Consider the following 13,117-nt stretch of genomic DNA (forward strand, 5'->3'; position numbering starts at 1 on the left):
TGAATAGATCTTTCTAGATGTGGAATTTTGTGCTTTTTAGCCCCATAATCTTGGTCTATTTCAGTATGAGCTACTCTAGACCAAATGAGTTGTCATTTTGGACATTTTAGAGTGTCTAGAGTGATAAAAATGTGATCTTGGACCTTCTAGTCCTTACATGTAATGGTTATGATGTCTTAATGTGTTAAGAAGTTAGGGTTTTAAGGTTTGGGCACTTAATAGCCATGCAAGGTCATAAAGTTGGAAACTTTATAACTTAGAACACTATTTGGGACTAGATTTGGGCTTTAGACGAAAAGACTTAAGAGGATAAGCACTTAATAGAAAAATGCCTTCTGATCGAGTACATTGGGTATACTTCTGAGTACACTGCACATACTTGTGTGGAGTCCCGTTTTTGGATGGTGAGTACGACATGCATATGAGCTGAGTACGTTGGGCGTACTCAGCCTAGAGTTTGACTTCTTGACTGGTTGACTTTGACCTTTGACCACGGTTTTCACCAAGCTTACCTAAGGGTATTTATTTTAGACAATAGTTTGAGACAAGGTCATTGTCTGTTATACAGGTGACCTGTAGAGATGATATACGGAGTTGTGGTGTGTTCAACTATCTTTTTGTACTGAAAGTTGAGTTTTCCTCACTGTACCTGTAGGTCGAAGGCACTAATGTCGGCCCACTAGGTTATGCATCCTGGTATATAGGATGTTGTTATGTGATAGTAATATGTAGATATTCATGTAAGTCTGTTGACTGGTCACATGATTATCTGTTTACTAGTTATATGTTATATGTTATGTATATGTCGACATAGTATGGTTGGGTTGAGGAAATGTTGCTTTGTGCGGAAGCCAACAAACTTGGAAGAAAGCCAGACATAAGTTGTGGGCCCAAGAGGCAAGCCAGACTTATGATGTGGGCTCGGGAGTAAGCCAAATATGAGTTGTGGGTCGAAAGGCGAGCCAAACTCATGTTGTGGACTCAGGGGTAATCTAGTATGTTAGTTGTGGACCCAGTATGCATGCTTTTATATGTTTGTGTGGTGGTATGTTCGGAGAACTCATTAAGCTTTGGCTACAGTTTTTGTTTTATGTTTCAGGTACTATAGATGATCGTGGCAAGGCGAAGGCGTGATCATACACATCCTTTGATGGCATGGTTTTGGAGATTTATGATACATTGATCTTGGGATATTTGTATTTGATACTTGATCTTGATATGGGTCTTTTTTTAAAATAATGATTTCTCTTAATTTAAAAATGAAAAATTTTACCTTGATTTTTGAATGTTACAAGAAGGAGGTCATTAAAGGTGTGATTGGGGAGTCCAAAGCTTTTAGATCCAGACTCTACTCTACTTTAATATTCTCCAGGAGGTATAAAGTTTGAACCTTGATGATTCATTAGATAGATCGAGCTTGTTATGGGTTTTATGAGCTTTTTGTCCCTTGATCTTGGGTCTAGTGAGTATAAGCTACTCCAGACCTCATGAGTGGCATTTTCTAGCATTTCTGAGCTTGTAGAGTGAGAAAAATGGGAGCTTGGCCACTCCCATCCTTCTACTCATGAGTATTTGGTCATTGGAGTGTGTTTTGGACTTAGGATTTGGTGTTGTTCTCTTTTAAGCCATGAAAAGGCATAAAGTTAGGAACTTTATCACTCTAGACTTTTATTAGGACCTAATCTGAGTAATAGATGGTTGGTCTTTATGGATTAAGAGCTAAAAGATGGAAATGGATTAACAGCATAACACACGTGACATACTTTCAATACGTATGGCGTACCACTACGCAGGGTGTAGATTTGGTATGCAGGGGGTTAATCAACTGGCGTTGACTGTTAACTTTTTGACCAGTTTGGCCCTTGGTCAACTGTAAGGGGTTTAGGACTTGGAAGGGCAAAATGCTCTTTTTCCCAAATGGGGTTTCGCATTGGCTATTGGACCTGTTAAGTGGGATATTACCTTAATTCCTAATTAGGGTTAGGTTTTTGGATATTCTTAGTGGGAGAGACTTCAGCACCAGTGGCTTGTGTGTTAGATTTATCCATTTACCGATCGAGGTGAGTCTCCTTACTGTACTTATGGGTCGAAGGCACCAATACTAGCCCACTGCGTTATTCTATGTATGAAGATCAGGTGGTGGACCCTGTCAATTGTATGAAAGACTGGGATATGGCTCCCGACAAACTGTATGCAAGACCAGTGTCAGGACCTTGGCAGTTATATGTAGTATGCTATTTTTCTTTGTCATGCTTGCATGGAAAATCAAGAGGTGGCTATTGCATTTATTTGTTAGACCTAGGTTTTGGCCCCTGGCTTGGCAAGGAAAGACCATGATATGGCTCATGACATGATAGTAACTGTAAGACTATGGTTGGAACATAACATTCTCTATTATGTGTATGATATGTGGTATTTGGGGAACTCACTAAGCTTTGGGCTCACGGTTTATGTTTATGGTTTTAGGTACTTCCGGTTCTGTTTATCTTCTTCTGTTTTTGCTCTGTGATATGGTTTTGTTATACAATTTTCATTGCCTACTGAAAGCAAGAATGGAGCATAAATCGGATAAATATCAACAATAAGAGAAAGTCAGCAACCCAAGGTAATTTCTAGAATCCTGTTTCCAATTTCAATTTGTCAAATTCTGTTTATCTTCTTCTGGTTTTGCTCTGTGATATGTTTTTTTTGGACTTTCATATTTCTATTAATTATCAATGCTTTAAACCTGAAGCTTAGTAGTAATGGGAAGTTAACATTTATTATAACTACTATCTCAGCATCTTTGTTTTATGCATGCATATGAACTGTTTGATGAAATATCTATACAAAATCATTTTTGAAAAAACTATTTTTCAAATGTTAAGAAAACGTATCAGATAGTGGGTGTTTCAAGAAAATTATGTACTTGAAAGTAGGATGGTATAGAGGTTGTTTGAGTTCGATTTGTATCACTTTTTTCACCCTTTTTGAAATGTTGGTTTGTAGAAATCAAGTAGCCCACAAAGATGCAACTATGGTGGTGGAGATATTGAAACTGGAATGCAATCTGGATAGTTAAACTTGGTAGTTAAACTTGAATGCAATATAGATACTTAAACTATAATGAAATTTGTATCACTTTTTTACCCTTTTTGAAATATTGGTTTGTATAACAGTTATACTCTTTATGTTTTTCACTTTTTATAATGATATTGAACAGGTTTGCACTCGTTATGTTTTTCAATTTTTTATAATTATGGTAGTCCTGTTTTCTGCTAACTTTGTCATACTCTCTAGTCTTCTTATCAGCACCGATTTATTATTATGTTTTGTAGGGGCTTATGATGGATTTTGCTACATCTAAAAAGGAGATTGCTAGATGAAAAGTAGCAACACAACAGGAAGCTGCAACAGGTAAAGGTATGGAAGAAGGTTGGTGGTGGTTTTGGTATGGCTGAGAAATAAGGTTGAGGTTCAAGGTAATGTAGGTGAGTGATGTTTTCATCTAATATTGTTACCATTGTGAGCTTTTTGGCTTACTGATTCTCTTCAACTTTGAATTCCACTATGGGAAAAGTGTTAGTAAGTATGTTGTTGTAATGAGTAAAAAATGTAAGTACATTGATATTATGTGTAAAAGCTAAAGTATATTGCTTATATTTGTTAAAATAGGTGATTTCTTTCCTATATGAAGTGATTATGTGTAAAAGTTAAGTGATGATTTGTTTTTATTTCTATTCATGCAGATGTGTTTATTAAAGGAACTAATGGGGATGGTGTAAATGAATGTGAGTCTATTGGTAATGTAGCATTTGCACATGTGTAACATCCCACAAATAAGACCATAATTTTTTTTCATTTTTAGATTAGTAAAGCGTCAAACCATAATATAGTCATAAAACCAAGGCTATCAAATGTATCAATACATCATCAATATCCGGGTAAATTATAAAATGCATAAACATGTGGTGTGTGTTCTGCAATCATCCCGAGCTCTCTCATTTGAAAACCGAAGTACCTAAAATATAAATTGAAAACTGTAAGCACAAAGCTTAGTGAGTTCCCCAAACTACACCATACTATACATACTAAATCACATACTGGGATCCCGTCCTCCATCGGGCCCCGCCGGGTGTCAAGTCCCACTCGGCTTCGGGCCCCGTTCGGTATACATATCTGTTAATCATAGGCCCCACCTGAAATCGGGCCCCGCCCATAATACACACAGACATATATCACATAATCATATTAACACATACAATGATCATAAAACCATAGCATACGATACAGTCATCAGGCCTCGCCCGACATCGAGCCCTACCCGGTATACATAGCAGCACATATCACATGCAATGGTCACGCAGACTCCTAGCATCCTAACATAAATAAAAACGGCCAGAATTGGTGCCTTAGACCCGCTAAACCCAGTGAGGAAACTCACCTCGCACTGCCGAATCTCATAGAAAAAATCTTTGGTGGCTGCCCCACTAAAATCCCCATGCTACAAATCACCAAAATAATCATCCATCAATAATCGGATCTGGTCCGCACTAGGTGGCCAAACTAGGCTAAAAGAAATTTTTACCCTTTACTCAACAAGCCCCAAACCTAGGCCCAAACCAATAATCCAAAGGCCCAAAATCAAAAATAAGCACCTAAGGCCAAATATGGCCCAAATTTCCAAATTGGGCCCTATCCCTTTCAAGAGCATTCACCCAAGAAATTCCAATAAACTTTCGATAGTCCAACCATAAAAATTATGATGACCCAATATGGCCCAAGACAACCAAGCCCTCCTAACCCAAAGCCGAAGCCAAAAATAATGAAACCCAAGTCTGCTGAGTACAGGGGCATACTCAGCCTGTACGCCCAACATACTGCATAAACGGCTTGTACACGCAGCGTACAAACTTGTATGCCAAGTGTACTCATCAACTTGGCCAACTTTTCCATTTCAGCTCTTAACCCGTTAATACTTTGATCCAAACTCATATTTGACTTTCTCAAGGTGGTTAATCACATAAAGTTGCCAACTTTATGTGCATGCATGGCTAAATGGGGCACTAGAGCTCAAAAGCGCTTAATGAATGACTAAATACATACATGAGACCCAAACCACCATAAAGTTTGTACCTTTATGCCTAAGGAACCCTTAATATGTCCAGATCTATAAAGCTAAGCTCCAAAAACGACCTTAACCTCCAACCACCAACCAAAAAGGACCAAATGACTAAAAACATGCCAAGAAGTAGATCTAAGAAATGAAATGGCAAGGTTTGAACTTTATACCTCACAAGCCACCAAAATAAGGTGCTTAAGCTGGATCTCAAAGCCCTCATCCAAGGAACGAGTCTTCAAGCTTCACCTTCCTCCTCAAGATGCACAAAACCCTCCACAAACGCTTCACAAAAGCTCAAAATCACCAAACATTGGCTAAGGAATGAATTAGGGTTTTCAAGGGTGAGGAGACTGATTAAACAAAGCAACAAGTGGCTAATTTATGGCTTAAATAGGGTACAACCCTCAAATTTAGGGTTTCTTGCTGATGGGAGTATGCCCCGTGTACCCCTTAGTACGCTTGGTGTACTAAAAAAGGACCCACGATCATTTAACCCTCTACGCCCAGCGTAATTGGTGAGTACGCCCCACGTACTCAACCAAGCTCCAAATCCCATGTTGTTTAATTGGCCATAACTCTTCCGTCTTAAGTCCGTTTCCAATGAACTTTATATCCACGGAAAGGTAACGAGAAGCCCAACACTTCCATCAACTCACGTCACCTTAAAACCTCTCGAATAAAAACCTAAAATTCATAAAGGACCGAGCTGCCAAATTACGATTATACCATTGGGCTCCGAAACACAATCGAACACTCGGAACACTTAATCTATAACTCCCCCGTCCAAACAGGGTCAATTCCATTCTTTCCCAAGACCTTAAGCCTTAGGATAACCAACAATCGAGCCATGATCCCGAATAATGAAACGATTCAAAACCGAGTGTTACAACATGTTATGAATTCAATTGCAGAAGCCGACTTCTTGTAATGATTTATCAAATTGTTGTTGTAAACATACTTTCTATATGTGAATGTGAATGTAGGGATGAGCAAAGGAACCGACCCGGCTGGAACCGGCCCGAACCGGAACCGGCCCGGGAATCGAACTTGATGGAAAATAGGAACCGAACCGGACCGCCGGTTCTACCGGTTCCGGTTGTACGAGTTCCCGGTTCCTACCGGTTCTTGTCGTGTCTTCAAATGTTGGAACTGGTCCTCGAAAAATAGCATCATACGGTTCTGGTTTTTGTCGGTTCTACCGGTTTATGCCGGTTCTACCGGTTCCGGTTATATCGGTTCCGGTTCCTACCGGTTCCAGGTTCCAAAAATCCACAAAAATAATGTCCCGGTCCCAGTCCAACCGGTTCCATCGGGTTCCGGTTCCGGTGCCGGTTCTGGTTCCGGTACCGGTTCCGGCCGGTTCCCCGGTCCATATGCTCATCCCTATGTGAATGTATATGTGAATGTTGTATTTTATTTATTAATTTAAGTTGTTTATGAAAATAACGTACATGATGTTAATTGGTCAATATTGGCATATAATTTATTTTAAGTTGTTCCACAATAGTCATGACAAACAAAAAAGTGATTAAATGTCAACAATAGACACAGTTTAATCTATTATGTGTCACTAAAAGTCAATAATAGTTTTGACAGATGAAAAAAACGTGTGACTAAAAGTAGTTTATGGTCACGGTTTAATATATTACATGTCACTAAAAGTCAACAATAGTCATGACAAACGAAAGAACATGTGACTAATAGTAGTTTGTGGTCACGGTTTAATATATTAAATGTCACTAAAAGTGAATAATAGTCATGACCAAAGAAAAAACATGTGAGTAAATGTAGTTTATGATCATGTTTTAATCTATTATGTGTCACTAAAATTCAACAATAGTCATGAAAACAAAACAACTTGTGAGGGAAAGTAGTTTATGGTGACAGTTATCAAAAATGATTGAAAAACCTACAAAAATTAGTACCCTATGGTGACGGTTTTCACCTATCGTAACAGTTTTTATGGGTTATAGTCCCCACAATTAAACGTCATCATAACTTACCTTTTAAGGATGTGACATTTCCTTTCACATTGAATGAAAAAAAAAACCCGTCATAAAATGTCTATAGTGATAGGTTTTTTGCGTGGCCAAAGACCAATTTTGTACTAGTGTAAATTATATGCGTCGTTTATTCGTTTATTTATGTTTGTTTAACATCTTAATCAATATAAATGATCGAACATGAACAATTTAATGTTTTTAAACGAGTAACATAAATAAGAAAATTCAATCGTTTATCCATTCTTGAGTTGTTTATTTGTTTTAGTTAACTTAAACGAACGATCAATAAACTCATGTTTGTATTTATTTGATTCATTTATTTATAGTCTTAATTTTTAACCCCCATTTTCATTTCCAAGCCTATTTAATTTGGAGTAAACGAAATTCAACCCCACTAGCTAATATAGATCAAGAAACTTTTCAAGTACTACATCAAAATTCCACTTCAATTTTAGTAGCCATATAGATCAAGAAACTTTTCAATTACCACATCAAAATTCCACTTCAATTTTAGTAGTCCCTTAGTTCCTTGCATTATAGATTTATTATTTTAGATTTTATTTTAATTAATTAACTGTCATTTTACTAATTTTAATTAATGAAAAATAAAAAATATAATATTTAAATTTATATAGAAATTATGAATACTTTTTAAATTCTAATAAGTTGAAAGATGTTTTTGATAATTTTTATAAGTTAAAAAAAAGTATTAGGAAATATAATTTTTTGGTATACCAAATGAAATATATTTGAAAATAAAATACCATTTATTTTATTTTTATTCTATTTTAAAATTAAAATATAAAGGTGTGTTGAAGATGATATTCAGGGCCGGTCCTGACGGTGGGCAACCCGGGTGACCGCCCAGGGCCCACGACTCTTAGGAGCCCAAAATTTCTGAAATATATAATATATATACATATATAAAAAATAAATTTTATATATATCTCTTCTAAGGGCCCAATTACCAAATTAACCTAACTTTAGCCCAATGAAATAACCTCTTTTTATCTAGACTCTGGAATGCGTTTTGAAGTAACGTTAAGCAAACACGTCCGTTTTAGGGTGTCTTTCAGGAATCCACATCAGGTGGGAACCAATTAATCAAATCGACACCTCGTGAATCCTAATCGTTGCCTCGTGAATCCTAATCAAAATAATGATTCATAATCAGTTATGTCGCGCGACTTCTTCCCTTCTCGTAGTCTCTTACCAGCCTTCAGATTATAATCAGTTATGTTGATTGAATGCAAATTTGCAAAGGACCCGACGAATGAGATAAAAACCATAAGGTTAGCTATAGATTTTTTTGTTTGTATTTTTTCCTCTGATTCTTTTGTTTTTCAACTATTATTAGTTTCTGATTTGATTTCTTATTCATGTTTCTTATATTTTTTTTATTATTTATTTATTTATTTTTTGATTTTGTTTGTGCATCTGTGTCTCATCTCAGATTGCTGGAGACTGGACTGTCAATTCTTTCTAGCTTTTACCTACGTTTCATATTTTTTACTTAACAATGTAATTTTTTTTGTAGATATCTGATTCAAAACTCAAAAATTTAAATCCAATTCTAATTTTTCTGATGTTTTAGTGTTGTTTCTGATTTTATTTTGTATTCACGTTCCTAGTCCTGGTATCTAATCAAATGCTGAAAGCTTATATTTTTTTCTGGTTTTGGATGTTCTCAGATTTCTCGATACTTGACTTTATATCTTCTACCTACGTTTTAGATTTTTTTACTTAAGAATGTAATATTTTTTGTTGATATATGATTCAGAATTCAAAACTTTAAATCCAGTTCTAATTTTCAGATGTTTGATTGTTTGTAATTTGCAGTTGCACCTTGATTTAAATTGAATATGATATTAGGCTTCTACAACTTTGAGACATAAATCATATATCAAAAATCAGATGTAATCTTTTCCCATAAGTAGATAGTGTTTAACTATTGGCAATCTACAATGTTTTCCAAAAGACATTTATCTGGAAGCCAAAAAAGGAAGAAACGAAATTTTTTTGATGCATTCAATCAAACTTATAAATGATCCATGCATAATTTTTTTAAACCATTAAGTTCGTCTAGTTTGATTGAAGAAAAACTAATTTGAATTAAAATGATACTAATTTCTCTTTTAGGTAATGGTGTGGTCATATTTATGTTTCTAATATTAATATTGATTTTTGTGGACATTGTAACGATGTGTTTATTTTTAAATTAAATTAAATTTTATTTATTATTCTAGAGGCCTATTTTTTCTTTTTGTCTTGGGCCCGTAAGACGTTTGGACCGGCCCTGATGATATTTACCATCACCTCTATTTTTTAATTACAAAATATAGAGAAATTAATCTAATTCTCTTATTCAAAACGGAATAAAGAAATAAATATAAATCCATACCACTTATTCTAGCCTAGTAAATTGCCCTCAAAGCATCAGTCACTCCTCTACTATCTTCTCAAGCCTGGTAGACATCCGCCCCTTACTACCACCCCCACGGCGGTCTCCGACTCTACCGCATACATACCTGTGGTTTCCTTCATAATCATCACCACCATCTTCAACCCTACTCAAGGAAGATGTTATCATCTCGTCCCCATCTGAGAAAACTAACGGGTCAACCCTTTTCACACAACACCAACATCTCACCTTGCCACCACCAATCATAAGTGCCTTACCAGCTTTAACCGCCATAGAAGCCATGTCCTCCGCTGTTAACCGCCTTTTTAACCAGCTGGACGGCAGTTGAAAGTAGAGCTGACTGGGACGAAGCTCCTCCTCTCCAGCCATGGCGGTTACATACCCATCAAAGTTCATCTCATCCGCGTTGCAAATGAACGACCCCTGATCATACCCTAAGTTTTCTAACGGTGGTGTTAACAAGAACACCTTCATCGGCGACGAAAACTCTTCAAGTTGGCCGTCTAAAAGGATAAGTTTCGCGGTAGTGGCGTTGCTCGCAGTGGAGGCAGAGTAGCATGAGGCACTATTTATATGTTTTCTAGTAACTAGGCTGTCTTATATCTTATCTTCATCAACTTTGATTTATATATATGATACATAATGTACTTATTTAACTAATAATTGAATCCCATAATTTAAATATTATAAGTAAAAGTTTGTTAAACACAACTATTTCGTCGATATCCCAGAATGGTGATTTTAGTAAACTAATGCGTAAATCTGGAAGAAAAATATTAGAAAAAAGATGTTGTGTTTTGTTTGTTTCTTTTCTAATTAGGAAGATTCCATATTTGACTTATAAACATGGAAAGCAAGAATATTGTTCATGTAAACTACTAATAAACATGAAAAGTGGGTAGGGTTTGTTATCGAATTAAAATGTAATCACAATCAAAACTAAGAATAGAACTATATAAATACGAAAACTATCTAATATTAATTCAGTTAAAAGGCTAAATGAAAGTCCAATAAAAAAAATATGCCCAAAATACTTTATTACCTTCATATTCTTCATCAAACTCACGACTACATCAATAAGCATTAAGAGTTTTTCAGTCAAGAAGCAAAAACGAGACGCCGTATGAGCCTTCGTAAAAATATCAATAATCTACAAAGCTGGTGGTACATATGGCATCGAGATGGTTCTGAGCTGAAAATGATGACGAGTGACATAACAATTAATCCCGATGTACTTTATCCGCTCATGGAAAACAAAATTTGTCGCAATCTGCATCGCAATATTGTTGTCATAGTGTAAGGGGGTAGGTTGAGAGATAACACATATATATGTAAGAAGCCAACACAACCAAACAATCTCACATGTAGGTACATCCATAACACGATACTCAGCTTGTATAGAAGAGCAAGAGACAACATTGTGTTTCTTACTTTTCCACGAGATTAATGAATCTCCAAGGAGAATACAAAAACCAGAGGTGGACTTGATATCATTAAGGACATTATCGTAATCATCATCATTACAAGAATACAACTCTGGAGAAGACGAAAATGGGAACAAAAGACTCTAAAACTAAGTTCCACGAAGATATCTCAAAATATGAAAAACAACTTCCCAATAAACAGTAGTAGGTGTGGTTACAAACTGTCTAACCACATGAACCACATAAGTTATGTCTGGGCGAGTGATAGTAAGGTAAACCTAATTGTCAATAATAATACAATACAAGCTTGGATAAAATAAAGAAACTTCATCAGTTGTAGAATGTTGGGCACTGGTTTCAAGTGGTATGTCAGCATTCATATTGTTAGTGCGTCGTGAACGTTCACATAAATTGTATGTGTATTTCGACTGAGATAGAAGTTAACCTTTTGGAGATTGAGTAGCCTGAATACCTAAGAAATAACAAACATCCCTATGTCTTTTATAGCAAACTGATGAGCCAAATCACAATTTAAGGATTCAATACCAACATAGTCATCACCAATATATAATCATGAATACCCAAGATCACCATTCAAGAACACATTCTTGACATTCATCTATAAGATCATCTATTATCGAATATAAGTAAATGTTGTTAGAATATGAATAGTCGTCATTTTGCAAATGGGATAAAAGTCTCCCTACAGTCCATACCATACTTTTGCTAATATCCCTTCTTAAAAAAATTGGCCTTGTATCGTTCAGCTGACCTATTATACTTAGTTTTAATATTATATACCCAACAAGAACCAATCATATGTTTTCCGGGTGGGAGTAGAATAGGATCCCATGTATGAGTATGATGAAGAGTCGTAAGCTCATCAGCCATAACATTCTCGTAAAGGGGATCATAAACAAACTCTCAGTATGACGCATCTGAACAAGTATATATATTGTTAATAAAGGAAGCAAACGAAGTTGAATAAGATAAAGAATCAAACTCTATGATTTTGGTATACTTCAGAGAACGATTAGACTTACAAAGTAGTGGATGATATGTAGTCACAACAACAGGTGGATGATCAGTTTCAGGAGCAGATGGAACATGAGTAGTACTATATCAATACCATATCCTAGAAAAAGACATAAAATTGATCATTAATATTTCTTGTTCCGCTCAACATGTAGGCGGAGAACAAAGCAAGTACACCAAAAACTCGTAATGAGGAGAAATTAACTAAGTTACCATACAACTTTTAAAATGGAGAAAATCCATAATTATGTGAAGAAGGGATCCGTCAATAATAGTCTTCACTAACTAGCTAGGTGAGCACATGTGTATTTTTCTGGGTACATATCAGAGTTATTGATGTTATGGGAAAATGTGTAAATAAGGCACTAGATGTCGTTGTGCTTGATTATGTGATAATATTTTGATTCCAAAGGATTTTAAAATGTAAATTCCTAATTTCCTTAAGTTATAAAAAGGAATATTTTGGAAAGAACAAGCAGTCGAGCATGCCAAATATTTAAATGATTTTAAAAGGGAATTGTTCATAGTTTGATGAATTTAACCAATAGTATACGTATGATTGTCCAACGAGAGTTATGGTTAAGCTCTATATCTATGTAACTGAATAATTGATATGATTGGAAAAAAGTCGATCAGCGTATGTGTATCTAAAGCATATGGAAACTATAAGTGAATATATGTATTAGAAGCTTTATGAAAAGTTATAAGTGTGAAAAGGAACAACATGCCTTTGATGTAAGTGATGATATTCTATACTCTAAGGGTGAGTACTATGATTATAGTTAAGCTTTGCAAGTGTTATGAGTTTTATGGGAAGCTTTTGGCACAAGTGTATATGTGAATGTAGTCGAAAGCTTTATAAAATTTTGTTCGATCTATATGTCTTACACCTTCCTCGACCGATTGCGGAAACGCCGAGTGGTAACGGTACAAAGATTTCCCAAATCACAGAGTGCCAATCATAATTACCTATTTAAACGAAAATCTATGAGTCTTCATGTTGATAATCCTTTCCTGACTTGATCTTTATTCCATCCAAGGAACACATGCGATTTTTGAAAACGTTAACTTGATGTTGGTGAGTTCACATGTTTTGAGGTAATGTGATAATAAACTCTTTTGAAAACTTTTA

The 13,117-nt window shown here is 35.6% G+C and overlaps 1 protein-coding gene across 1 annotated transcript; it reads right to left on the minus strand.

Moving 5' to 3' along the window:
* Window positions 1-9,544: 9,544 nt before the first annotated feature.
* Window positions 9,545-10,000, minus strand: LOC145127500 (uncharacterized). Its single transcript, XM_079062688.1, has one exon. It carries the CDS (start codon window positions 9,998-10,000, stop codon window positions 9,545-9,547), a length of 456 nt encoding a protein of 151 aa, XP_078918814.1.
* Window positions 10,001-13,117: the final 3,117 nt, after the last annotated feature.

This window comes from Lactuca virosa, chromosome 7 (assembly GCF_052849685.1).
Source record: "Lactuca virosa cultivar CGN04683 chromosome 7, Lactuca_virosa_CGN04683_v6, whole genome shotgun sequence".
In the NCBI taxonomy this organism is placed as follows: Eukaryota; Viridiplantae; Streptophyta; class Magnoliopsida; order Asterales; family Asteraceae; genus Lactuca; species Lactuca virosa.